The sequence below is a fragment of the Scyliorhinus canicula genome, chromosome 15 (assembly GCF_902713615.1).
Source record: "Scyliorhinus canicula chromosome 15, sScyCan1.1, whole genome shotgun sequence".
Lineage (NCBI taxonomy): Eukaryota > Metazoa > Chordata > Chondrichthyes > Carcharhiniformes > Scyliorhinidae > Scyliorhinus > Scyliorhinus canicula.
In genome coordinates, this window is record NC_052160.1 from 3,071,434 (window position 1) to 3,096,187 (window position 24,754).

Here is a 24,754-nt window from a genome sequence, read left to right on the forward strand (position 1 = left end):
AAGTGTACGGTTATGCACTTTGGAAGGAGGAACTTAGGCATAGACTATTTTCTAAATGGGGAAATGCTTCGGAAAGCATTAGCAGTAAGGGACTTGGGAGTCCTTCTTCACGATTCTCTTAAGGTTAATGTGCAGGTTCAGTCGCCAGTTAAGAAGGCAAATGCAATGTTAGCATTCATGTCAAGAATACAAGACCAGGGATGTACTTCTGAGGCTGTATAAGGCTCTGATCAGACCCCATTTGGAGTATTGTGAGCAGTTTTGGGCACCGTATCTAAGGAAGGATGTGCTGGCCTTGGAAAGGGTCCAGAGGAGGTTCACAAGAATGATCCCTGGAATGAAGAGTTTGTCGTATGAGGAATGGTTGAGTGCTCTGGGTCTGTAATCGTTGGAGTTTAGAAGGATGAGGGGGGATCTTATTGAAACTTACAGGATGCTGCGAGGCCTGGGATAGAGTGGGCGTGGAGAGGATGTTTCCACTTGTAGGAAAAGCTAGAACCAGAGGACACAATCTCAGACTAAAGGGACGATCCTTTAAAACAGAGATGAGGAGGAATTTCTTCGGCCAGAGGGTGGTGAATCTGTGGAAATCTTTGCCGCAGGAGGCTGTGGAGGCCAGTTCACTGAGTGTCTTTAAGACAGAGGTAGATAGGTTCTTGATTAATAAGGGGACCAGGGGTTATGGGGAGAAGGCAGGAGAATGGGGATGAGAAAATATCAGCCATGATTGAATGGTATAGCAGACTCGATGGGCCGAGTGGTCTAATTCTGCTCCTATGTCTAATGGTCTTATCATATTTAGAGAGCATAGTAATTTAATACAACAAATAGGAAGTTGATGGTCCTCTATTTATCCATCAATACGATCAGTTTTATTCCCCAGTCTCATTAGGAATATGTACTATCCGTGCTCCCCAATGTTTAAAAATAAACTAAAGGTTAATATTTTAGTCAGCAGGTTATCTGACACCTTCCGAAACCGATCACTCTAAGAGCGTCAAAACTAAATTCTTGAAAAATACTCTGTCAGACCATGGCTCCAGTTGTAACCCCCTGGACCAATTTATTGAACATTAAACAGTTCGATGAATATTTACAGGAATTCAAAACTTTGTTAATCCCATCAGTATTAAAAGCAACAAAGAAGCTTTTCCTGTGCTAATCCTCAACATTAAACTGACTTTTGGAACATTTCCTCTCCTCCATACAGCTGGGTTGCTGACCAGTGCTTCAGATTTCACTATTTCCATTTGTAGCTCCTCCCCAGGGCCCACCTTTGGCTTCTTCCCTTGTCGAAATAATCACCTCCCTTTTGCTCTGCATCATCATCTCTTTTATCATAAGAGCATAAGAAACAGGAGGAGTAGGCCTTTCAGCCCCTCAAGCCTGTTCCGCCATTTAATCATATGATGGCTGATCTGACTGTGCCCTCTCCCCCATGATCTTTGACTTCCTTGTCAATCATGACCAAATCGCAAGCTTTATACCAGTGTTCTTCAAACTTTTTTTCTGGGGACCCATTTTTATCAACCGGCCAACCTTCGGGACCCACGCCAACCGACCTTCGCGACCCACGCTGGCCGATCTTTGCAACACACGCCGGCCGACCTGCGTGACCCACCATTTTCTCAAACCCTGGGCGGCATTCTCCCCTACCCGGCGTGACGGAGGGTGCCGGCGTAGGGGAGTGGCGCCAACCACTCAGGGGTCGGGCCTCCCCAAAGGTGGGGAATTCTCCCCACCTTTGGGGGCCAGCCCCGCGCCGGAGCGGTTAGCACCAGAAGACTGGCGCAAAAAACAGGCGCCCCCGGCAGCAGGGCTGGCCGAAAGGCTTTCGCCGGTCGGCGCATGCGCCGGCAGTGACGTCAGCGGCAGCTGGCCGCTGACATCACTGCCGGCGCATGCGCGATGTGGGGTTCTCTTCCGCTTCCGCCATGGCGGAGGCCAGCCGCGGAGGAAAATAGTGCACTGGCCCGGAGTCTGAGCGGGGGGCCCCGATCGCGGGCCAGGCCACCGTGGGGCACCCCCCGGGTTTCGATCGCCCCACGCCCCCCCCAGGACCCGCTCGCGCCGCTGATCCCGCCGTTCCAGAGGTGGTTCAAACCTCGGCGACGGGAGAGGCCTCCCAGCGGCGGGACTTCGGCCCATCCGGGCCGGAGAATCACCGCAGGGGCCTCTCCGATCGGAGTGGCGAGATTCCCGCCACCGCCACTTCCCGGGTGGTGGAGAATCTCTGCCACGGCGGGGGCGGGATTTTCGGCGGCCCCAGGCGATTCTCTGACCCTGCTGGGGGTTGGAGAATTTCGCCCCCTGTTTGCTACTGACAAAAATGGAGGAAATGGTTTTGGGTCCCTTTGACCCTCATACACGCTCCTCCAATGGAACCTGTTGGATGAAGGTGAAGCCTTCCGGGGTCGGAAAGTATGGAGTCTCCATCTGTCCAAAGTTCTGCATTTCTTTCCTGTAAAATTTTATCAAATAAAAATCCCCCAGCTTGTAAAAAAAACAAAAATAAAATGAATAAAATAAATGAAAGAAATAAAAATTAAATTAATAAAATAAATGAATAAAACCCACCCAAACTTGTAAAACAAAAAGCTGCGACCGTTTAAAAAAAAAAGCGGCTGCACTGCGCATCGTGCCCGATCACTGATGATATGGCACGCATGCGCAATGTGGCCGCATTCCTTTTACATGTTCGTGGCCATTTTGAAAGCCGCTTACAGCCGGCCTTATTAACAGCCGGCAGCTGCGGCTGTTGCGCGCAGATTTGCGCGATCGGAAGCGCCGTGATGGATGGCTCCGCCTGCGACCCACCCGCGGGTCACGCCCCCTAGTTTGACATTGCCTGCTTTATACCATTGAAGAAATTGAACAGAAAGTAAAATTCTGATCAATTTCCTGGCACCGGACAGTGTTTTCTCTTCCATGTGGGCTTGATTAGAAAATGCCTGTCACCCCTCCAAGACTACAATGCTCCATCCAGGCTACTGCTACTTGAAGCTGTTACATCCTCACATACGCGGCTCAGCCTTCTGGTTGCTTTGACACTGATTCTCTTTTTTTACTCTTCAAATGTGGCTGACTGTACGATCGGAGAGGAGAGCACAATTATTTGTTAACGCATTAAACTGGCGCTTTGGTCCCCCAGCATGGTTTTTACGCAGAATGTTGTCTCACTGTCCAGGTTATCAAAGGTTACGTGAATTAGGATAGTCAAGTTTGAGGGCCTTGGCAACGACCCCACTCCTGTTCTCCCTGGGCAGATATATACCAGAAATCCCATAGATGCATCTTTGCTCAGAATATGGAACCAACTTAGGCGGCACGTTGGGCTGACAGCGTTGGCACTGGCCCCACTTTGCAGGAATCATCGGTCTATGTCGGGGAAGGTGGATGCGATGTATGGCAGATGGTACAGTGCCAACAGTGCAGATGGTAGAACGGTTGAGAGACCTGCTTATTGAAGAAAGCTATGAGCTATGAGAAACTGGAGCAAATACGTGAGAAATTTGAGTTGCCGAGAGGGAGAGAATTTAGATACATTCAAGTTCGGAACTTTGCGCGCAAAGAACTATCCTCGATCCGCACTTGATGCAAATCTTTATTTTAGCCTTTCCTGCTGCTTAACCGGCACGCCCAGCTCCAGCTGGGCACAATGCGGTGGTTAAATCAGGCCCAGTGGCTTTGTATTTTCTCACTTTATCTTTGATGTGTGGGGGATTTCCGGCTGTTCTTGCCAACAGAATCCTCTGGACCCGGTGAAAGGGAACCCCTACCGCGGGTTTCCTGACGGTGTGGGGTGGATTCAATGGGAAATCCCATTGCCAGCAAAGGGACCAGAGGATCCCGCTGCCGGCCAACGGCTGGGCCGCCTCCCTCTGCCGAGAAACACGCGGAGAGGGGAGCGGGTACGGAAAATCCCCCCCCCCCCCCCCCATAATGTTCATTGAACTGTCCAGTCTGACCCCGTGGTGCCATAAATCACACTTCTGAAGTTCTGCAATAAGAAACAAATCAATAGATTTCTCTAAAACTGAACCTCGATCCATTTACTCCAAACCTGCCCTAAACTGCACCATATTCACCATCAGACTGTACACAGAGAGAACAGTCTGCACAGACCATTTGCCTGTCAGTTTTGTCAGTGCTCAACATGACTGTAAACAGAGGCCCCTTCCACGCTCGCCAAAATGGCTTTCAGGCCCTCAAGTGATCTGCACTATTCACCAGCCAAAGAAAAATGTGCTTGGCATCCTAAGCTGCGCAAATTTCCACATTTGCTGCTTCAGTAGTTCCCCCTCTCACTAGGATGAAAGGCCATTTACTGAGAGCACTTAGCAATACTTCCACATGGAATGACTTCAACAACTGCCATCGCAGGACCAGAGGGGCACAAATATCTCCTTCTTGGAAAAAAAAAAGCTCCCACGAAAGCTGGCTGACCGGCCTCTCCATCAGCCACTCCGAAATTAGTTGACGATGAAACCCTTTGAATACCACTTCGTTAAACCAATCAGCGTAACTTGTCCGAGCCGGAATTTGCTAAATATCTGAAAATTACCGCAGAACATCGCACGCATTTTGTGTTGTTTCCTGTCAGACAACATTTGCAGCGCTGCTAACTTTCCAGAAAAGGAGAGCTGTGATGTTGCCTCTGCTTCAAAGGCTATAATTACAGTGATAAGGTTAATGAGCGAAGAACTTTCTGTAAAAGCAGCTGTATCCAGCGCACAACATGACAACCAGAGTCAAACCTTTCCATTTACGGTTTAATACACACAAGTGTCCCATTTAGGTGACAGTACTGCTGATTTGATTCATGAAGCCCACCAGGGAACCATAACTTGGTGCCTGATCGCCCTGCGTTTCCTTGTGCAGACTTTTAAAGTTCTGACTCAAAACACCATGGGGAGTCATTTTAAAATAAATCCATTTCCACAGAATGTTTATGTTAAACCGCATTTTGTTTGATAAAAGAGGCATAAATTTGAATGGCTATCTAAATCACAGGATAAAACAAGTGAAGAAAATTGTTGAAATGGGTCCTCAATGGCAACGCCATCTAGGCTAGGCAGATCATGGGAATTTTAGATTTAATTGTGCAGAAAGGTATTGGAATAGAATATTAAAACAGTGCGAGGGAACAAAGAAAGCAACTTTTGGTCATTAAAATTCTGACGATGGATAATGATCTCACATGGTATATTATTACTCTTTCAAAGAACTGATACCCTGGATTTTCCAACTGCTACTCATTCCTTGAAAATAGATTGATGTTTTTCAAGAGTATAAAGTTAATAGAAATAAGTTAAAACAAGTCTGAATCAGAGGTAGGGCTGTCAACATTGCTTGATTTCCTTCCTGGAAGCTATCGCAAATCTTCAGCTACTCGCGCAAATCAAATAGTACTTATCCCCCCCCCCCCAACTCCAATACTTCTATAATTAATCAAACTGATCAAGGCAAAATGAAAAGGGAGGGTTTTTTTTCATGAACACCCAACTGATTAACCTCCTGGCTTGCTTACAGTTGTGGCCAGTTCAACCTTAAATTCCTGGAAACTCCCGGATAATCCTGGAGTGCTGACAACCTTAAACAAGGAACAAAAGCGTTCACATTGAAGGAAGGGAATCAGCTCATCTGTCTCACATCCTCCTACAATCTGTCAGTTTCCAGTTTAGTGGTTTGAATGCTAACTTTCTTTAAACCTATGTCTCCAGTTATGTGAACATCAAGGTAACACTTTTTCCCCAGAATCCTTTCCACAACCCAGGCAGGAAATGCTGTAACACTTGGCTTTTATACTCCACCTTGTCATCTGGGTCAAGCTGCCTCAAAACCAGGGAACTGAGTTGATGCAATATTTAGGACAGATGCTCTATATTTTGCCACTGGAAACTTAGGGAGTGATTTAATGGAAAAAAAGAGTCCCGTTTTGGGAAGGTTAAGCGATAAGCACTGGGAATGACCCGCTATTGAACACAGAACATAGAACAGTACAGCACAGTACAGGCCCTTCAGCCCACGATGTTGTGCCAACCATTTATCCGAATCTAAGATCAACCTAACTTACACCCCTTCAATTTACTGCTGTCCATGTGCCTGTCCAAGAGTCGCTTAAATGTCCCTAATGACTCTGACTCCACCATCTCTGCTGGCAGTGCATTCCACACACCCACCACTCTCTGTGTAAAGAACCTCCCTCTGACATCTCCCCTATACCTTCCTCCAATCACCTGAAAATTGTGTTCCCTTGTGACAGCCATTTCCGCCCTGGGGAAAAGTCTCTGGCTATCCACTCTATCCATGCCTCTCATCACCGTGTACACCTCTATCAAGTCACCTCTCTGCCTTCTTCGCTCCAGTGAGAAAAGCCCTAGCTCCTCAACCTTTCTTCATAAGACATGCCCTCCAGTCCAGGCAGCATCCTGGGAAATCTCCTCTGCACCCTCTCCAAAGCATCCACATCCTTCCTATAATGAGGCGACCAGAACTGGAGTGTGGTCTAACCAGGGTTTTATAAAGCTGCAGCAAAACCTCACGGCTCTTAAACTCAATCCCCCTGTTAATGAATGCCAACACACCATGCACCTTCTTAACAAGCCTATCAACCTGGGTCTCTGTTATTTTTCCAAGCCTTAAGGGCGGTGGGGGGGGGGGGGGGGGGGGGGGGGGGGGGGGGGGGATGTCCCATCGAGGCCGCAATTAGTGCCACACCAGCACTGAGGAGCTCCATTCGCTTTTAAATCATGCCTCGATCTCTGGACAACCTGAACCGATCCCTGTGCCCCAGTCCAGGTCTATCAGGACACGATCCCCAACTCACCTGTTTGTGTGGGGGGGGGGGGGGTCTTGAGCCCACCTCGGACGGGAAGGACACCATGGGCCCAATCCTCGCTGCGGGGAAAGTGACACTTGGGCGCCTGGACACTACCAGCCTGACACCGTGACAGTGCCCCTGGCAAGCTGGCAGTGCCACCTGGACACTCTGGCAGGGTGCCCCAGGTGGCACTGCCATGGCCCCAGGCTGCTTTCAGCAATGCAGGGTGCCACCTTGCTCAAAGGCCAACTACCCGGGGACCTCTGATCACCTGGGAGGTCAACCTCTTCACTCACCTGATGAAGGAACTATGCTCCGAAAGCTAGTGATTTGAAACAAACCTATTGGACTTGAACCTGGTGTTGTTAGACTTCTTACTAGTTATTTTGGTGTACTGTAGTCAGGTTACTAGTCATGTGGAGTACAGTAGCCAGTTTACTAGCTATATTGGTGTACAGAAATCAGTTTACAAGTTATTTTGGTCTATAATAGTCAGTTTCTTAGTAAATTATATTTTAAAAGTTAAAAACTTTACAAAGTGCTTATCAGCTTCTTTATGCCAAAGGTAAAGCTTGATTTAAAAAGCCTCCTGGAGGACCTGCAAATAAGCACATCCATCAGAAACTTTTCCCGGTGATTAATTTGATCTGGCAGTGTGGCAGGTTTTTTGTGAAAGGTATGGGGGTGGGGCAGTTTCTAACATAATGATTTTTGAACAAGTGAGGAGATTGGAAAACCAGGAGTTGAGCTGGACGCAATTAGCACTTGAAATTCCTCAATCTTTAACATTGGTTTGACCAATTTTAGGCGAATTGTTTTGAAGAAATGTGTACAATGATGTTCAAGGCCCAGGAAACAACTCCCCCCTTCTCTTGTATATTTCCTGGTTGGCGTTTCAGGTCAAATATTCTCCTGCTGAGTATACCTATCCTCTTTCTTTTTAATTTAACATTGCTCACATTTCAATACTGTGGAATTTTCACAAATTATGAATTATTTTCATCAAGCTAATGCTTTTACTTCTATAGAAGATAGATGAATTTGCTGGATATACGTTCAGCTTTCATCCCTTTATTTTACCAACTGTTATTCTAGCCTTTAGTTCCCTATATCTTCTAAAGCTTATCATGGGCTGGTTAATAAATGGTGTAAAATAAATGTATCCAATGCATGCAGTCATTTGGCGAAGACGGGGGGGGCTGGATTGTCTGATTCTGGGGCTATGTTCCCACGCCGGCGTGGGAACGGTGCCGTTTTACGCCAGAGAAATTGGTGCAAAACGGCCACTGATTCCGTGTTTTGCTGAGGGCTAACAGGACGGCAGTGTAGAGCACCCGGCTCTAGTTGCCAATACGCCCCAGAGAGTTGCCGGGTCCGTGGCCGCACATACGCACTGCAGTGTCCATGCCATGCAACATGGCGGCGGCCGCTCGTGAACCCAGCCCGCGAAATAGTCCCCACCTTCGGCCGGGTCTCAAGCCCCTGACCACACCCCCCCTCCCACAGTGCACCCAGCTCCGAATAATGTCCCCCCTCCCCCCCCCCCCCCCCCGTGGATCGGCCCCCCCCCCCCCCCCCGACTGTGGCAGCGCTGGACTGAGTCCGCGGTCGCCGCGCCAAGTTCCCGACCGGTGAGACCACACGTGTCCCGCGCCGTCAGGAACTCGGTCAGTCGGGGGCGGCGCATCGCAATGCAAAGCGGGGTCGATATGTGGCACGGAATACTCTGCTTTGGAGGGGGTGGAGCATTGTGAAAGCGGCACCGCCACCGATTTCATTGGAAATTTGGATTCTTGAAATTCAGGAAGGATATCACGACTTTGGTGGGAGTGCAAAGGAGATTTATTAAAATGTGCCAAGGAAAAAGGGCTCCGGTCAAGCTGAAAGACGAGAAACTGGAATTATACAAACAGAGAAGCGTAAAGGGAGATAAATAGTGATTTGTGTTCCGAGTTTTGAAAGAAAAGATAGGGACCTGTAACTGTTTCCACTGACAGCAGGGCTGATCACTGAGGAACATAAATTCAAGGCAATTGGCAAATATTCAGTGAGGGTGGGGGGGGGGGGGGGGGGGGGGGGGGGGGGGGTAAGATGGGAAGAATTGTTTTTTATGCAGCGCGTTATGCTGATTTTAACTGTATGGGGTTAATCGGTGACAAAAACAGATTCAATTGTAACTTTCTAAAGACAATCGAACAGGGTAAATTTGCTCAGATATGGGAACAGAGCAGCAGAGTGGGATTCAGTTAAATAGATAGTATCGGCACAACAGGCCGAATAGCCTCATTCTGTTCAGTGCTGTAAAATTCTATGAGTTAGTTAGTTGCTTTGTCATTGTCGCACAGAACAAGGGCATGTAGGTGGAATATTTAGCTCTGCTATGAAATGATCCTTAAATTAAATGATGTTTTGTGGAATGCTAGACAAACAAAAGGTCCAATGCAAAGCAGCCGAACAAGATTGCAAAGTCACTGCAGGCCCATTTATCAAGTCCATAACGTAACAACCACACTCAGAGAGATTACAAAAACGCCACAAAAAATATTCACCATGGCTAAAGATTACTTGTTCAACTCACCTGTGCGGAAAATGCAAAATATGTCAAGACATTGTCCAGTGTCATTAAAACTGGGTCACTGTCTTCCGGGCACAATTAGAATCTACTGTAAGCTTCCTTCAGTTTGTATCTAGCTCCGTTGAGCCATAACAGAAGGCGTATCAAACGCGAATGGTAAGCACACAAATGCACTGACATGTGAAGAAGTGAATTCATGATTAATTTCTTAAATGGGGTCAAAAAGTGTCTCCATTCTGGCACAGCGCTCTCTTTGAATACAGATAGCCTGGTGTAATCAGAGATTCAGCTGCTGTAGACGGATGATCTTCCGAGGGATCATCCTTTAAAAAATAAAGGCCACATTTCAGTAATCAGCCTGACAGACTTTGTAGGTTACCCCTGTCAAAATGTAATTGCGATCCAATTTACAAGCTTACTGATTTTAGCGTGCACACCAAGGTCTCACCATAAAACACACTTTTATGAAGATTGACTATCTGGAATTTGTAGTTACTTATAAACGATTCATCCATTAAAAATGCATGCAGGTGGCTTTGGTACCAGCGAGTAAACAATCCAAAATGGTGGCGGTGTATAGACATCTCCTTGGCATACATAAACACAGACATAAACATCCTCTAATCAGAGTAGAAGAAACATCTCTGTCAGATTAACTGGCACCCACTGTGGTTAAAGATTTGAAAGCTTCTTTATGATAATCAAAATGGTGGTAATATTTGTCCATGTTCATTCACCCCATTGTAGAACGTTCTGCGACGAAGAGTGGACTTTGTGAACAACCAGTATGATGCCTTTGTCACTTTCTTCCGCAATGCGGGCCAACCTCAGAACCTTTGGCCCATCTCTGCAGGCGTTCCCCCCTCCCTCCAGGCACACCGCCTGCAGGTGTTGGGTGTGAGCGAGCACTCAGCAGACAGGCAGGGGTCAGACTATAGCATTTTTGAGGAGCATTGGCACTCAGCTCTCTGCGGGTTATCATCACCTGCCTGCCCTCGACAGTGACCCTGTGTGAATAAATTGTTGAGGACTGGGATGAAATCAGAATGGAGATTGATGCCAAATCATTCAGGGAATGTGGGATATCTGATGTACTTGATGGCACAGGGAATGATTGTTTGTGGAATGATATGGCCGGTGACAATCTGATTGCTATTACAGATGATGTTGATCATCCGTATGATAATGCCATTCAAGCTACAGATTGAGATGGGTTATTTGGTTCTGAAGACAAGCGGAGGATGATTTTTATGGATTTTAATATATTCAATGTTGTTGTTAAGTAGAATTCTTTTCTGTGCTCCGAAAAAATGGGATAAATTTGTATATATGCCGTTTGTATTTGTTGAACTGATAAATTTGATTAACCTAGTGTACACAAATTAATGTCTGTCTCTATGGAGGTTATTATTTATTTATAAAGAGAAATTCAATATCAAAATAATCTTTAGTGTCTCTTGCACTACTGTTCTTGCACTACTGTTGGGGGCAGGATTGGTGGAAATAGTTATCATCCTGGTAACACTGCGAAGCTGATGGGGATATTGGATTTCAATACCGTGAAACTCTTACTCGTGTAAAAGACAACCCCCCACCATATTTTGGCAAAAAATTTAATTTTTAGAAACCCAACTTTTACATGAGTAAATACGGTAACACTCTTCCTTTCAGTTGTAAATACATCGGGCGCGATCGAACGGAAAAGTTTCTACGTGTCATTTGTGGCGGATTTTGCAGCTGGTTTTCCACCGGTTCTGTCGGCGGGTTCTCCACTGATGTCTAACTGGACTTAGGGTGGGATTCTCCGGCCGTGCCTGCCCAGCGACCTGACATTCCTGCCCGAGGTCAACCGACCTTTCCATGGTCCGCGTCCCGCTTGTGCCGATCTTGCAGCGGGCAGGCTGGAATAATCCAGCCCTTTGTGGGTCCTGGGGAGTTTCTCACTGCTTCAGCCCACACTTGGGGCATGATTTAACTAAATGGGAACAAAGTCCCATAGCGAGCATGTTTAGCTTCGTGTTTCATCGCAGTCGCAGAGCCAAGAAACACCCTGTTATTCCCCCCCCCCCCCCCCCGGCCCCACCCCCCCCCCCCCCCCCCCCCCCCCGGTTAGATAGGGGGCTTCAGTGGGGAAAGCATAGCTGATATCGTACATAGCCCCGTTTGTAGCACTGAGGAGCTCCGCATGCCGAAATTCCTCAGTATAGCGAAAGATCGGGTTGCAATTTTGCAACCCTTTCCCCTGCAAGCCCCAAATTAAGTATGAGGGAGCCGCTGGGCCCCCACGCAGCCCCCCCCCCCCTCCAAAATACCCACGCAGGGCACCCAGGCCCAATTGCCACAGTGCAAACAATGCGAGCTTGGCAGCGCCAACCTGGTGGCCTGCATCGTGGACCTCGTTCGCGCCACCAGCGAGGGGGCAGAACATGGTGCGAGCGCGAACCCAATTTTCCCCATACGCCCAATTCTCCATCCCATCGGGGAACGAATTCTGGCATCCCGCGATGAAGAATCACACCCGTTATTTTGGGGCATTTTTTAGCGAATGACATTCTGAAAAAACAGCCCTCTGATATGTGAGTGGGGTTTATTATTAGAAACATATTGGATTAGTTGGAACTCTTCAATAAAATACTAAGGGGCAGCAGGGTAGCATGGTGGTTAGCATAAATGCTTCACAGCTCCAGGGTCCCAGGTTCGATTCCCGGCTGGGTCACTGTCTGTGCGGAGTCTGCACGTCCTCCCCGTGTGTGCGTGGGTTTCCTCCGGGTGCTCCGGTTTCCTCCCACAGTCCAAAGATGTGCGGGTTAGGTGGATTGGCCATGCTAAATTGCCCGTAGTGTCCTAAGAAAAGTAAGGTTAAGGGGGGGGTTGTTGGGTTACGGGTATAGGGTGGATACGTGGGTTTGACTAGGGTGATCATGGCTCGGCACAACATTGAGGGCCGAAGGGCCTGTTCTGTGCTGTACTGTTCTATGTTCTATAAGTGAGTGCAGTTACAGGGTGTAAGTACTGACTACAATCTTGTGGTACGGCAGTGGAATATTTACTTGTACATTACAGCAGCGAATGACCTCTGGTTTGTAATGACTATCATTACATGACCAATTAGTCACTTTTTCCACTCTGAAAGCTTAGTTATAATTGTAAATTATTCTCAAAGCTTTCAGTTCTCAGTGAAGCACCTTCACCACAGGGACTGCCGCGGTTCAAGCCAGCAGCTCATCACCACCATGTCAATTAGAGGCGGTCAATAAACCTCGGTCTCACTGGTGTTGCCCACGCCCGTGAATGAGTAAATAAAAAACAAATGGATTGTTCCCATGTGTTAGCAGACTTGCACCGACCGGTACAGCATTGAAGGCCACCAGCTGTTTTATGGCACTGTGAAGCTTCGCTGCCGAGTGTCAAAGCACTCTGCAAAATGGTTGAAACAACACTTCCAGCAACAGACACAGAACATTTGGCACAATTTCCTAACATCGTGTTGGATGTATTATCAGTGGAATGAGGCAACGCTGTAAAAGAGAATTGTCGGTCGTGTGGCCTTGGTTTGAAATCAGTTTTCTATTCTGTACAAATATCACTGGCAGAAGTCAATGACAATGCGCTCAGCAGTAAACACCAGTACATAACAGTAGAAACGTTAACAGAAAACCATTTTGTAACGCCAAGCCACAGTAAACACCAAATATGGGTTTTCAATCCAAACACTCTGGATAACCTTTAAATGTTCACGATGGTTATTCCCTACTCAGCAGGTTTCACTGTGAGAATCAGCAAAGATAAATGTGACAACTTGCTTCTTGTGATAAACTGAGGAGAGTAGGGGGAGGGAATCAATAGGTGCAGGTATTAAAGTTATTAACCTGCTCTATTAAGTCAGCATGAACTTAAGAGATTTAATGTAGAGGTTTCTGCTGGAAATCACCCATGTTGCAAAGTGCTGCATCGCACTAAATTAGCTTTCAGTGGCTTTGACTGAGGTCTTTTACTATCTATGAACAGGTTGTGGAGGCTGAATTCGTAACTGGGAAAGTCGTTCATTCACATTTTTTTTTAAACAGGGAATTTTTACAAAATGCATCCGACCATATTTGGAGAAATCCGGGTAGAATAGTTTGAGTTCGGGGAACACGGTGGCAAAGTGGTTAGCAGTACTGCCTCACGGCATAGAGATCACGGCTCTGGGTCACTGTCTGTGTGGAGTTTGCACATTCTCCCCATATCTGCGTGGGTCTCAACCCAAAAACCCAAAGATCATAGAATTTACAGCACAGAAGGAGGGCATTCGGCCCATCGAGTCTGCACCGGCCCTTAGAAAGGGCACCCTACCTGAGCCCATGCCTCCACCCTATCCCCACACCTCCACCCTATCCCCGTAACCCCAGCTAACCTTTTTTGGACACTAAGGGCAATTTAGCACGGCCAATCCACCTAACCTGCACGTCTTTGGACTGTGGGAGGAAACCGGAGCACCCGGAGGAAACCCACACAGACACGGGGAGAACGTGCAGACTCCACACAGACAGTGGCCCAGCGGGGAATCGAACCTGGGACCTTGGAGCTGTGAAGCCACAGTGCTGTTATCTGTTGCCTCAAACCGCCCAGCCCTGCAATATGTTGACATAAATTCTTCCTTTCTGTATGGATAACCTACCTGCCAAAGGCTGCTGAAAGACATTCAAGAAAGTTTAGTTTCTATTCCACAAGATGTAACTCACCTGCATTCTTTATTTAAGTGATACAATCACTTGTGTTCGGCAACCCTGTCAGTTTTAGCAAATACATCTAGAAGAGCGGGACCTAAATATTACACCTGAGACAAGCTAGACTTAGAAATAAACACAAAAAAAGCTTGAAATGAACTAGAAAAGGCAATGTTGAATAACCATTTGACGCTGGGACAAGCACAGATGAAAGAAGCCACTCAATCCATCTAGCTGATTCTTCAGTTTCAATTTCACAGAAATTTCAGGAAATCATTTTGTTCATTTCGGCTCAACAGTTTCAAATTCAAACCTACCTTTGAATCTAAACAGCAATTAAGACTAAACAAGATCCGTGTTTTTTTTTCGTTCCTGGGTGACGCTGGCAAGATCAACATTTCTGACCTATCTGCAATTGTTCTTTCAAAGGTGGTAATGAGCCACCTTCTTGAGCCTTTGCGGGTCATGTTGTGTCGGTACATCCACCGTGCTGTTAGGGAGTTCCAGGATTTTGACCCAGTGACAGTGAAGGAACAATGACATAGTTCCAAATCAGGATTGTGTTTGACTTGGAGGGGATCTACATCTGCTGCCCTTGCCTTTCTCGGAGATAGCTAGTTGGGGTGCTGGTCAAGGAGATGAGTTGCATAATCCCATCCCGTCCAATCCGTGCCTGAAACCCCCATATTGACTTAAAAAACTTCACTGCAGCTTCAGGAAATTATATCCAATGTGTTTCAAAACACACAGTCCAATCCTGCCTCATGACACTTGTGCAGTCCACACTTCCTAGTATTGGCAGACCCTGGACTATTCAATAAAGTGTAAGTGTATATACTTTCTCATTTGCATACCTGATGGGATAATCAGCAGCACTTAGGTTGATGAAGAAGTCCCAGGACCAGTCTTTCATTTCCAGGAGATCCCGCATGCTTTGCAGGTACATAGTCAGCAGGCTTGCTCCACCCCAGATCGTGGCCATTCGCCAAGGTGTCACCCGCACATTTGGGTACTGGGTAGAAAACTGCAATACATCCCGGTGCAGATAGTTTGATCGCTTGAAACAGAATAAATCATAGTTAATTGGGACTATGTACATTTTTTTTGAGCAAGTCATCTGATGGACCCATTCATCTGCATCTTTGCATTGCCTTATCACAGCTGGTTATTTCCTTGTCATAAGACATGCCTGTCACTGAAATGGATCAGCTCAGGATCCATTATTGAATGGGTCATCAGCACAAAGAATTTTCACAACAGTTCAGTTTCACATCAACTGTTTCACCTGCAATTGGTGCACAGCTAAATTTAGAATGAAAGTTTTAAAAAGTGCCCACATTTTAACATTACAGATTATAGGACAGTCAGCTCTCCAACAGCACTAAAAATGTCATTGCCATTCAAATGCTGCCAAGCAGAGCACGACATGCATCTTCGGTGCTCTTTCCCAATTTGAAAGCTGTGTTAACAGTTCAAATCAATACTGTAGACTTGCATCATTCTTAAAGCTTGTTCGTTAAAATAAATTTAAGATATAGCAACACAATAAGGGAGCTGATGGTCTTTCTTAAGCTTACCTTGTCCACATGTATGTAATAGTAGTGGTCTCTGTGATAGATTGCCTTGAACATGCGTCGTAGCTGTCGTGAAGATCTACCATGAACAACCAAAACAAATGCGATTCTGACGGGGTTTGGAGGTGGAGATTCCAAGGAGTCTTCCTCTGGCTGGATGTTATTTGTTGCTTTTCCTGTTAGTAACAAACGATAGTCACAAAATTAGACAAATGCCATAGAAGCGTAAAGTTAAGTGCGTGGAGATGTCTTGTGCACAGTAGGTGATTTGCCTAAAGGCATGGTAATAACAGTACTGATTTTAACATGGTAATAACTACACTGATCAATACTGCGGCCATTGCCCACAGTCAGTCTCCAGATTCAGCAGTAACACAAGGCATTATGTAAATCTCAAACCAGCACAATGTACAATATGCAGTGCACCACTCATGGCAAACCTGGTAAACGTAACAAACAAAGAACAAAGAAAGGTGCAGCATAGGAACAGGCCCTTAGGCCCTCGAAGTCTGTGCTGACCGTGCTGCCCATCTAACCTTAAACCTTCTATTCTTCGAGGCCCCTAACACTCTATTCCCCAGGCAGCACGGTGGCCTAGTGGTTAGCACAACCGCCTCACGGCGCTGAGGTCCCAGGTTCGATCCCGGCTCTGGGTCACTGTCCGTGTGGAGTTTGCACGTTCTCCCCGTGTCTGCGTGGGTTTCGCCCCCACAACCCAAAAATGTGCAGAGTAGGTGGATTGGCCACGCTAAATTGCCCCTTAATTGGAAAAAATAATTGGCTAATCTAAATTTAAAAAAAAAACATTAAAAAAAAACCACTCTATTCCCATCCTATTCATGTATTTGTCAAGACGCCACTAAACATCACTATCATACCTGCTTCCACCACCTCCTCCAGCAGTGAGTTCCAGGCACCCACTACCCTCTGTGTCAAAACCTTCCTTCGCACATCTCCTCTAAACTTCGCCTCTCGCACCTTAAATTTATGACCCCTAGTAATTACTCTTCCACCCTGGGAAACAGCTTCTGACTATCCACTCTGTAACATGTTAACCTGTTTAAAACTATTTATTTTGGCAGAAAGAGGTTGGGGTGAAATTGGTTTTCACCTTGCTCACAAACAATCAGTAGCTTGTTTAATAGCCTGGTTTCTGCTCAAGTCAACACAACCAAAACTCAGATGTAGTCGGTGCCCATTTCACACGACTGCCGAAAACCAATTTTACCTGTTATTTTTCACCATTACCTGGCTGCATATAAGCTGCATTAATATGCCAAATGATAATGACAAATTGTAAAATTCTATTGTTTACCCCTTTACAATATGCAGCATCTGCTTGTTTAAGCTTCACAGTCAAAGAGTTCCTGCTTCCTGGAATAAATGAAAAATTTATTTGTATATCCTGTAAAAGATGGCCAGCATCATAAGACCAAAGGTGCTTTAATAAGAACATAATGAACATGCTGTAGTGGAAGAAGAGCTTCAAATGTTGTGCAACGGGTGGAGAGAAAAGCAAAAAACATCACTGGTAAAAAGGGAGACTTGGCATTGGACCCATTTAAATCTCCAGCAATGAAAATGTGATGGCATGAGACTCCATATTTATACAGTCCAAAGATATACAGGTGAGGCGGAATGCCCTGGATCAATGCACGGGGTTACGGGGATAGGATGGGATGGGGGGAGGGGGGGGGGGGGGTGCCGAGATACGATGTTCTTTCGGAGGGTTGGTGCAGACTCGATAGGCCGAATGGCCTCCTTCTGCACTGTAGGGATCCTATGGAATAGTTAATTTCCAGTGCCAGAGAGGCTAACTGTCTGGAATACTTAATCACTTCATTGACAGGGAGCTTAGGCTTGAAATAATGTGACAATTTTCTGTGGAATGTTATCACTTTATAGCGTGCGAGTAGATCAATCCGTGAATTTACTGAGTAATCCAGAACCTAAAGGTCCCACTTGTGGCTCATGGTTAAGTAAACCAATCTCAATCAGCTTGAGTTGCAATGGCCTTGGTTAAGTTGGAGAAGAAATTGGCCTGAATCCTTGGGACATTGTAGATGAAGGCAGAATGGGATTCAATCGCACTGCATGCTAAATTAGCACGTTACATTTGGATCAAGGATTGTGAGTAATGTCCACTTGTGCTACACACTGCAGCATTACTGGTACTGTAGAACTACACACTACCATGAAGAGGAGTCAAAATGGACAAGGAAATGAAGCTGTTCTGTTCTGGCGATCAGGATAAAGGTATCAAATGGGCAGATAGTGCTCCAGGCTATCGCTTTTCAATCATCACCTTCGCTTTCAAAACTGAGTTTTCTGTGCGTAAAGTGTGTTCCTGTTGGCTTCTATTAAGCAAATAATAGCTTGTGCCCCATCAAATGATCACATGCTTACAGCTAGAGGCTTTTGTGTAAACCTTCCACCGGGTAGAATGCTGGATTCATAAAGCTAGAAATCACAGCTGAACTCTTTTGCTTCAATCATAGTTTGTGGAAATTCCACTGACAATAATGCCATCAGTCTTCTGTGCTGCAAAGGCTGCAAAGCATGAGGTGTTATCTTCTACTTCTGTTACGTACACAATGGAATTTGACTCATCTGTACAAATAACCCCAGCATTCAATTTGTTTAGAGACAGACCGAGGGGCTGGTTTGGCTCACAGGGCTAAATCGTTGGCTTTTAAAGCAGACCAAGCAGGCCAGCAGCACAGTTCGATTCCCGTATCAGCCCCCCCCGGACAGGCGCCGGAATGTTGCGACTAGGGGCTTTTCACAGTAACTTCATTGAAGCCTACTCGTGACAATAAGCGATTTTCATTTTCATTTCATTTTCATTTCATGACACGTCAAGAGATGAGTCACTCGTAAACCCTACATTTAGCTCTGGAGGCTAAACAAATCGTGCTTTCCCAATTAAATAGAAGTTTTCTTCCCTGTGCTTTCTCAGAAAAACTCAGTGTTGCTAAATTTGAAACCACAGTTTTTATGAAGTCCATGTGGAGTTTGCATATTCTCCCCGTGTCTGCGTGGGTCTCACCCTCACAACCCAAAGATGTGCGGGGTTGGTAGATTGGCCACGCTAAATTGCCCTTAATTGGAAAAAAAGAATGATTGACTTTAAATTTAAGGAAAATAGTTTTATGAAGAACGCACATTGTTGCAGCAGAACAACCAGTTATAATCTAGTTCCGGGCAGGATCTCCCGATCATGTTCTGACAAAAAGCAGCGAGGCCCAATGTGACCTGCCAATGCCGGGAGATCCCTCTTCCAGGATTCACCCGGCTCGCCACATCTCGTGAGATCTAACGCAATCTCGTGAGACATCGCGATATAAATCCCGCCCATTGTGGGAAGTGTCATGATATGCACTCATGCACAAAATGAGATAGAGACAGGCAGTGACAGACACCCAGTACAGCCAATCAACACACAGGACAGAACACAACCAATCACCAGGCAGGACACTAGAAGGTGGTCTCCCACTATAAAACACACGAGGCATCAACACTCTGCCTCTTTCCACTGGTGACAACTGGAGTGACAGTCAGGGTGTATATATCAGTTAGCACCTTCTACACGTGGCTCAGAGCTAGTCTGGTCTAGTTAGTTATAGTAAGCAGGCTTAGATTAGTAGAGTGTCAAACCCACAGCGAACTGTGTGCACTGCTTAACAAGTTCAATAAAGCATATTGAACTAACATCAAAGTTTGGAGTCTACTTTCAAGTACAACTGCATCCAATTGCAGTCCGTGTTACCCCAGGGTGATTAACACGACAGGCAAGATAATTCTTTTAGCAAATTTGGATATTAGAGCTGAGGCCAAATGGGTATTAGGTAGTGGGAGGGTTTCTCGGCCCTCTGCACACTGGGAAACACCCGACTAATCTCGCACTATGGGACTTTGTCCCCATTTGGATAGATCACACCCACATTTTCAGCCCTTCCAACCACTGGAGAGGACAAAGTAATTTCCAACTGCTGATATAGCAAGCGGTGCGCTCTGCACAAAGTATCAGCCACATTTAGGAACAAGTACTCGCAATCAGTGCCCGACACATAAATATCCTCAGTGAAAGAACCCATCCGACACCCCAACATTTACACTGTTGCCTTGGGGCGGAGTGTCGGGTCACAGATATGTCTCTGCAATTCTACCCCTCCAAGAGAGGGCAAGATGGAAAGCTCCAAACTAAGATTGCGGGCGACGAAAGAAGCTGAACACAATTTCAACATCAATGACATAGCAAAGAGAAATACAAAGAGAACCAATAATACTTACAAAGAAAGGATTAAACCTTAAAAGGACAACTGAAATTTCATAAATAGTCCAAAGACTTGCAGATTAGGTGGATTGGCCATGCTAAAGTTGTAGGTTTGGTTCGGTCATGGGGATAGATTGGGGGAAGTGGACCGAGGGAGAGCGCTCTTTCAGAGGGCCGGTGTAGACCCTATTGTATTAGTGGGTTTAAGTAATATATGTCGTTACTAACTGTAGATCATGTTGAAGAACACTCGAGTCTTCGAATTAAACTGAAAAAATTTATTAGGTAACGATAAAACTAATAAATGAGTTTAACACTCTACTGAACTAACTAGCAATAAAGTAAGGATAACTAACTGTACAAACTGTATTTAAGCTACACGTGGTGTCTGGGCTGAGATCCTCTCCTACACTGCTGTTCTCTGGTAACTCCTGCTGGAAAGCGAGGGAGAGCCTCAGGGAGCTCTTATTATATAGTGGGCCTTGTAATGCCCTCTAGTAGTTATGCCACAGCTAGGTGTTGTGATTAACCCTTTAGTTACATGCCTATCTACATATCATTACAGACCTGATGCGCTGAATGGCCTCTATCTGCACTCTATAGATTCTATATTCTTGTGGAAGCGACTTCCAGTCGCATTTTCAGCCCCACCTCATCTCAAAAACATAAATAATGGCCTTTTGTGATACTGTACTAATGACAGTATCAGGCAAGGTTACTGACAAGGATGGAACTCAATTGTCATGCACACTTGCTAAAATAGCCTGCCCATTTTTGGATATTTTGTAGTAAATCTGTATGGCTGGCTTATTGGGTATATCTATTGGAAACTGTGATGATGTGGGGCCTTTCACACTGCCATACTGTTACCTTCATAGAGAGAAAGAGTCTGGAAATTGCTAATAACTTGCAACTGAATATTTATCTCAAATTATCCCCAATTCCTACAAGCCTTTGGTCCATTGTGCAGTTTGGGAACAAACATATTCAGAGAAATCTCCCTCCTCCATCAACTCCTACCCACTGAATAAACCAACTCTTCAGCCACTGTGCACATTTCCACACACTTGTAGCAGAAGTTTCTGCTGTTGAAATAATCCATTGCATTTCCACATTACATGGATGATTAATGTCATTCATGCTCTTCTCTTGATTCAAAGTTGTAACAATGTAAGATATGAGCTCTCTTTTATGTATGTGCCCACAGTGCTTTCACAGAGATCTGTGGAAGTGCAATAAAGAAATCAGACATTCACAGGCCACAGTGGACAGTGCTGGAATGCTGAAAAAGTGTTTGATATACTTTTCTCCACTTTGAAAAGTTAGTGATTTCAGAAACCATAAACTGAGCAGAATTGCTATTCAGGAGCCTTGCATGACTCCTGTGCCTAATCCCTTCATACACCAGTGGGATACCAGCTTGCAGTACGATATTAATGAAAGTATTGAATAACAAGATAATTGTAACAATGAAATATTGTTGTGATTTAGCAAGATTAATTATTTAAATAATAATAATAATCTCATAATCTTTATTATTGTCACAAGTAGGCTTACATTAACAGTGCAATGAAGTTTCTGTGGAAGTCCCCTAGTCGCCACACTCCGGCGCCTGTTCAGGTACACGGAGGGAGAATTCAGAATGTCCAAATTACCCAACAAGCACCTCTTTTGGGACTTGTGGGAGGAAATTGGAGCACCCGGAGGAAACCCACGCAGACACGGGGAGAACGTGCAGACTCCACACAGACAGTGACCCAAGCCAGGTGCCTGGCACTGTAAAGCAGCAGTCCTCCCAGTGTCTGATGATGATCAAATACTGACCACCTGTCGTTCATTCTTGCCGTTTTATTAGTAGCATCATCAATGTTTCAACTACTTCAACGTGCCAACTGAAGAGGCAAATTCATGAGGACAGCATGTTGACTAGATAGGTGTTTGAGCAAATTAAAAAAACCTCACCTTCCTACAGTGAATGTAGAGCAAACGTGAGGATTTAGAACCACTAGCTGATCGGTATGATATCAATGGGATAAGATGTGGTCTATGGTTGAGTTTGTTTGTTGTATTACAGGTTTACAGACAGTGTCTATACGCATAACTGGCACCACTGAAGATAAAATAAGCTGCTGCAACTTAATGTCAGAAGCACTGTTGCACACAAGTGTGAATTTTGAAAGAATGCTGTGAAAATGTTCACAATACTACCCTGGTTAGAGTGAAGCACGAGGTGGCAGCCATGTACATCAGGGTTCAGACAGAAGCAGGGCCGCTGCATTGTTTTAAATTTGGACGTATGGAAAAACACAATAGTCCATAATTTGCTGACAAGCTAACAGCAAGATTAATAGTGCAGTGCTTTTATTTCTGAGCTAATGCCACAACAAGTTGAGGCAAAAGCAGGCGCAAGGTTAAATGCAGAACTCCAAAACATTGCTGTCTGAGGTCTGTCACTCCGCCGTTAAAGGGAAATGGCATCTTGCTCTCGGTCTCAGCATCGAAATACATTCAACTTCGAGAAGTTGGGACAGATACAAATTTAGCAAATTGTCCATTTCAGTCTACCTGATGGAGTGTGATGGGAAGAGATGGAGGAGAGGTTGGGGAGCATGCATGCCTGCTGTATGCTGGACCCTCTCTAAAGAGCTGAGGATGCTGTCTATGCAGCATGACAGATCAGATGCTGATGATGTTAAAGCACCCGTGAGACAATCGGTGCTTATGCGTCCCCTGCTAATATTCTGTGAGACCCCCAAGAAGTCTAATCCTTTGAGTGCATGAAACCAAAATGAGTGTGAGAGGTTGGAGTGAGCTAAAGGTTGGGTTTGCACTGGATGGAGTTTCTCAAGTGGGTACCCAACAAGCTGATCTCTGTTGCAACTGCCTCCGAGGCCAGCAAGGTCAGGTTGGTGGGCCACCTGAAGCTTTCCCTTGGATACAGTTTATCTCACAGCTGGTGGCACGGTAGCACAGTGGTTAGCACTGTTGTTTCACAGCTCCAGGGTTCCTGGTTCGATTCCCGGTTTGGGTCACTGTCTGTGCAGAGTCTGCACGTTCTCTCCGTGTCTGCTTGGGTTTCCTCCAGGTGCTCCGGTTTCCTCCCACTGGTCCAAAGATGTGTAGGTTAGGAGGACTGGCTGTGATAAAACTGCCTTTCGTGACCAAAAAAAAGATTAAGTGGGGTTGCTGGGTTACGGGGACAGGGTGGAGGTGTTGGCTTAAGTAGGGTGCTCTTTCCCAAGGCCGGTGCAGACTCGATGGGCCGAATGGCCTCCCTCTACAATGTAAATTCTATGATTCTATGGATAAGGGCCTCAAAGGAGTCATTGTTGAATTTTGGTGGAGCTTTCTTCTTGGACACAGCTATGTCGAGATGTTTCCTCCGCACAGTTGGAGAGAACAAATGTGTGTGCTCCAGTGGCATTTAAATATGGCGCCAGGATCTAACCACTGTGCCACCATGCTGCCCCTAACAAACATACATTTTAAACCAGTCAAGAGAAAGGAATATCAGCTTGTGAAATGATGGTGAAATTTTGTTCTAGATATTTATTTAGTGCCATAAATATGTATAATTGGAGAAGTGGGAGTAGCTGTGAATTAATGGACAGGAAGTTCAATTAGAGCATTCAATAAAGCCAAGAAATAAATCTCAACGGCTAAACATGGTAAATGATAAACAGTCTTCAGAAAATAATACTTTGATATCGGAAAAGTCATGCCTACTGGCACAACAACAATTCCAGAAGGTTTGCTATTTGAATCTAAATATGGAATTCATCGAGACCCTCCTCTCACTGTGACCTTTGTTACTTTGTCAAATCCAATGAGTTCAGGAGGTGAAGATTTCTTTGTACACGCTAATCACACCTTAGTTGCTCAGTCGCTGGTCTGACACAATAATAGTGGGCTTGATGCAGTCAGTAATTAATGCGAGCTCACATTCTGCGAGCACAGCTATAAACTAAAAACACTGTGAGGCCCAACCTGTTAAATCAGCCAGCACTGAAGGAGGGAGTGATTTGATTCATCCTGCCTCTGTGAAAGAGCTCTCCAATTACTCACATCTCCCTTCTCTCACCACAATGTTTTACTTTTCAAGTGTTTGTCCAATTCCTTTTCGAAAGTTATAATTGAATTTGCTTTGTCACATTCCTCTCAGACAGTACACTCCAGAGTGAGATACCTGGTTGTGCATAAAAACAACTTCTCATCACTGCCCTCACACCCACTCCGCCTGGTTCTTAAATCCGTGTCCTCTGGTTACTGATCCTCCTGCCAGTGGAAATGGGGCTGGATTTTACACTTCCCACTGGTGGGGTTGAAAGCCAGAGCGTGTAAAATCCAGTGAGTGGTTATTCCCGCCAACACGTGATAATAATAATAATCTTTATTGTCACAAGTAGGCTTACATTAACACTGCAATGAAGTTACTGTGAAAAGCCCCTAGTCACCACATTCCGGCCCCTGTTTGGGTACACAGAGGGAGAATTCAGAATGTCCAATTCACGTAACAGCACGTCTTTCGGGAATTGTGGGAGGAAACCGGAACCCCCGGAGGAAACCCACGTAGACACGGGGGAGAACGTGTAGACTCCACAGACAGTGACCCAAACCGGGAATCAAACCTGGGACGCTGGCGCTGTGAAGCAGCAGTGCTAACCACTGTAACGCCCGGTATGGGCCTCATTCTGCTGTTGTCAGTATTTAATTGTTACGTGGGGAGGCCCAAACCACGTGGGAAGCCCAGCAGTTATAGTTGTATCAACTGGTCTCAAAACAGGACACACACACACA

The 24,754-nt window shown here is 45.7% G+C and overlaps 1 protein-coding gene across 1 annotated transcript in view; it reads right to left on the bottom strand.

Moving 5' to 3' along the window:
• xylt1 (xylosyltransferase I) overlaps positions 1–24,754 on the bottom strand; it is a 262,146-nt gene that overhangs the window by 85,790 nt on the left and 151,602 nt on the right. Inside the window, exons 3-4 of the mRNA XM_038820761.1 lie at positions 15,685–15,857; positions 14,962–15,164 (exon numbers count right to left, since the gene is read on the bottom strand). Coding sequence (XP_038676689.1) covers positions 14,962–15,164; positions 15,685–15,857 — 376 coding nt within the window. The remainder of the gene's footprint in view (positions 1–14,961; positions 15,165–15,684; positions 15,858–24,754) is intronic.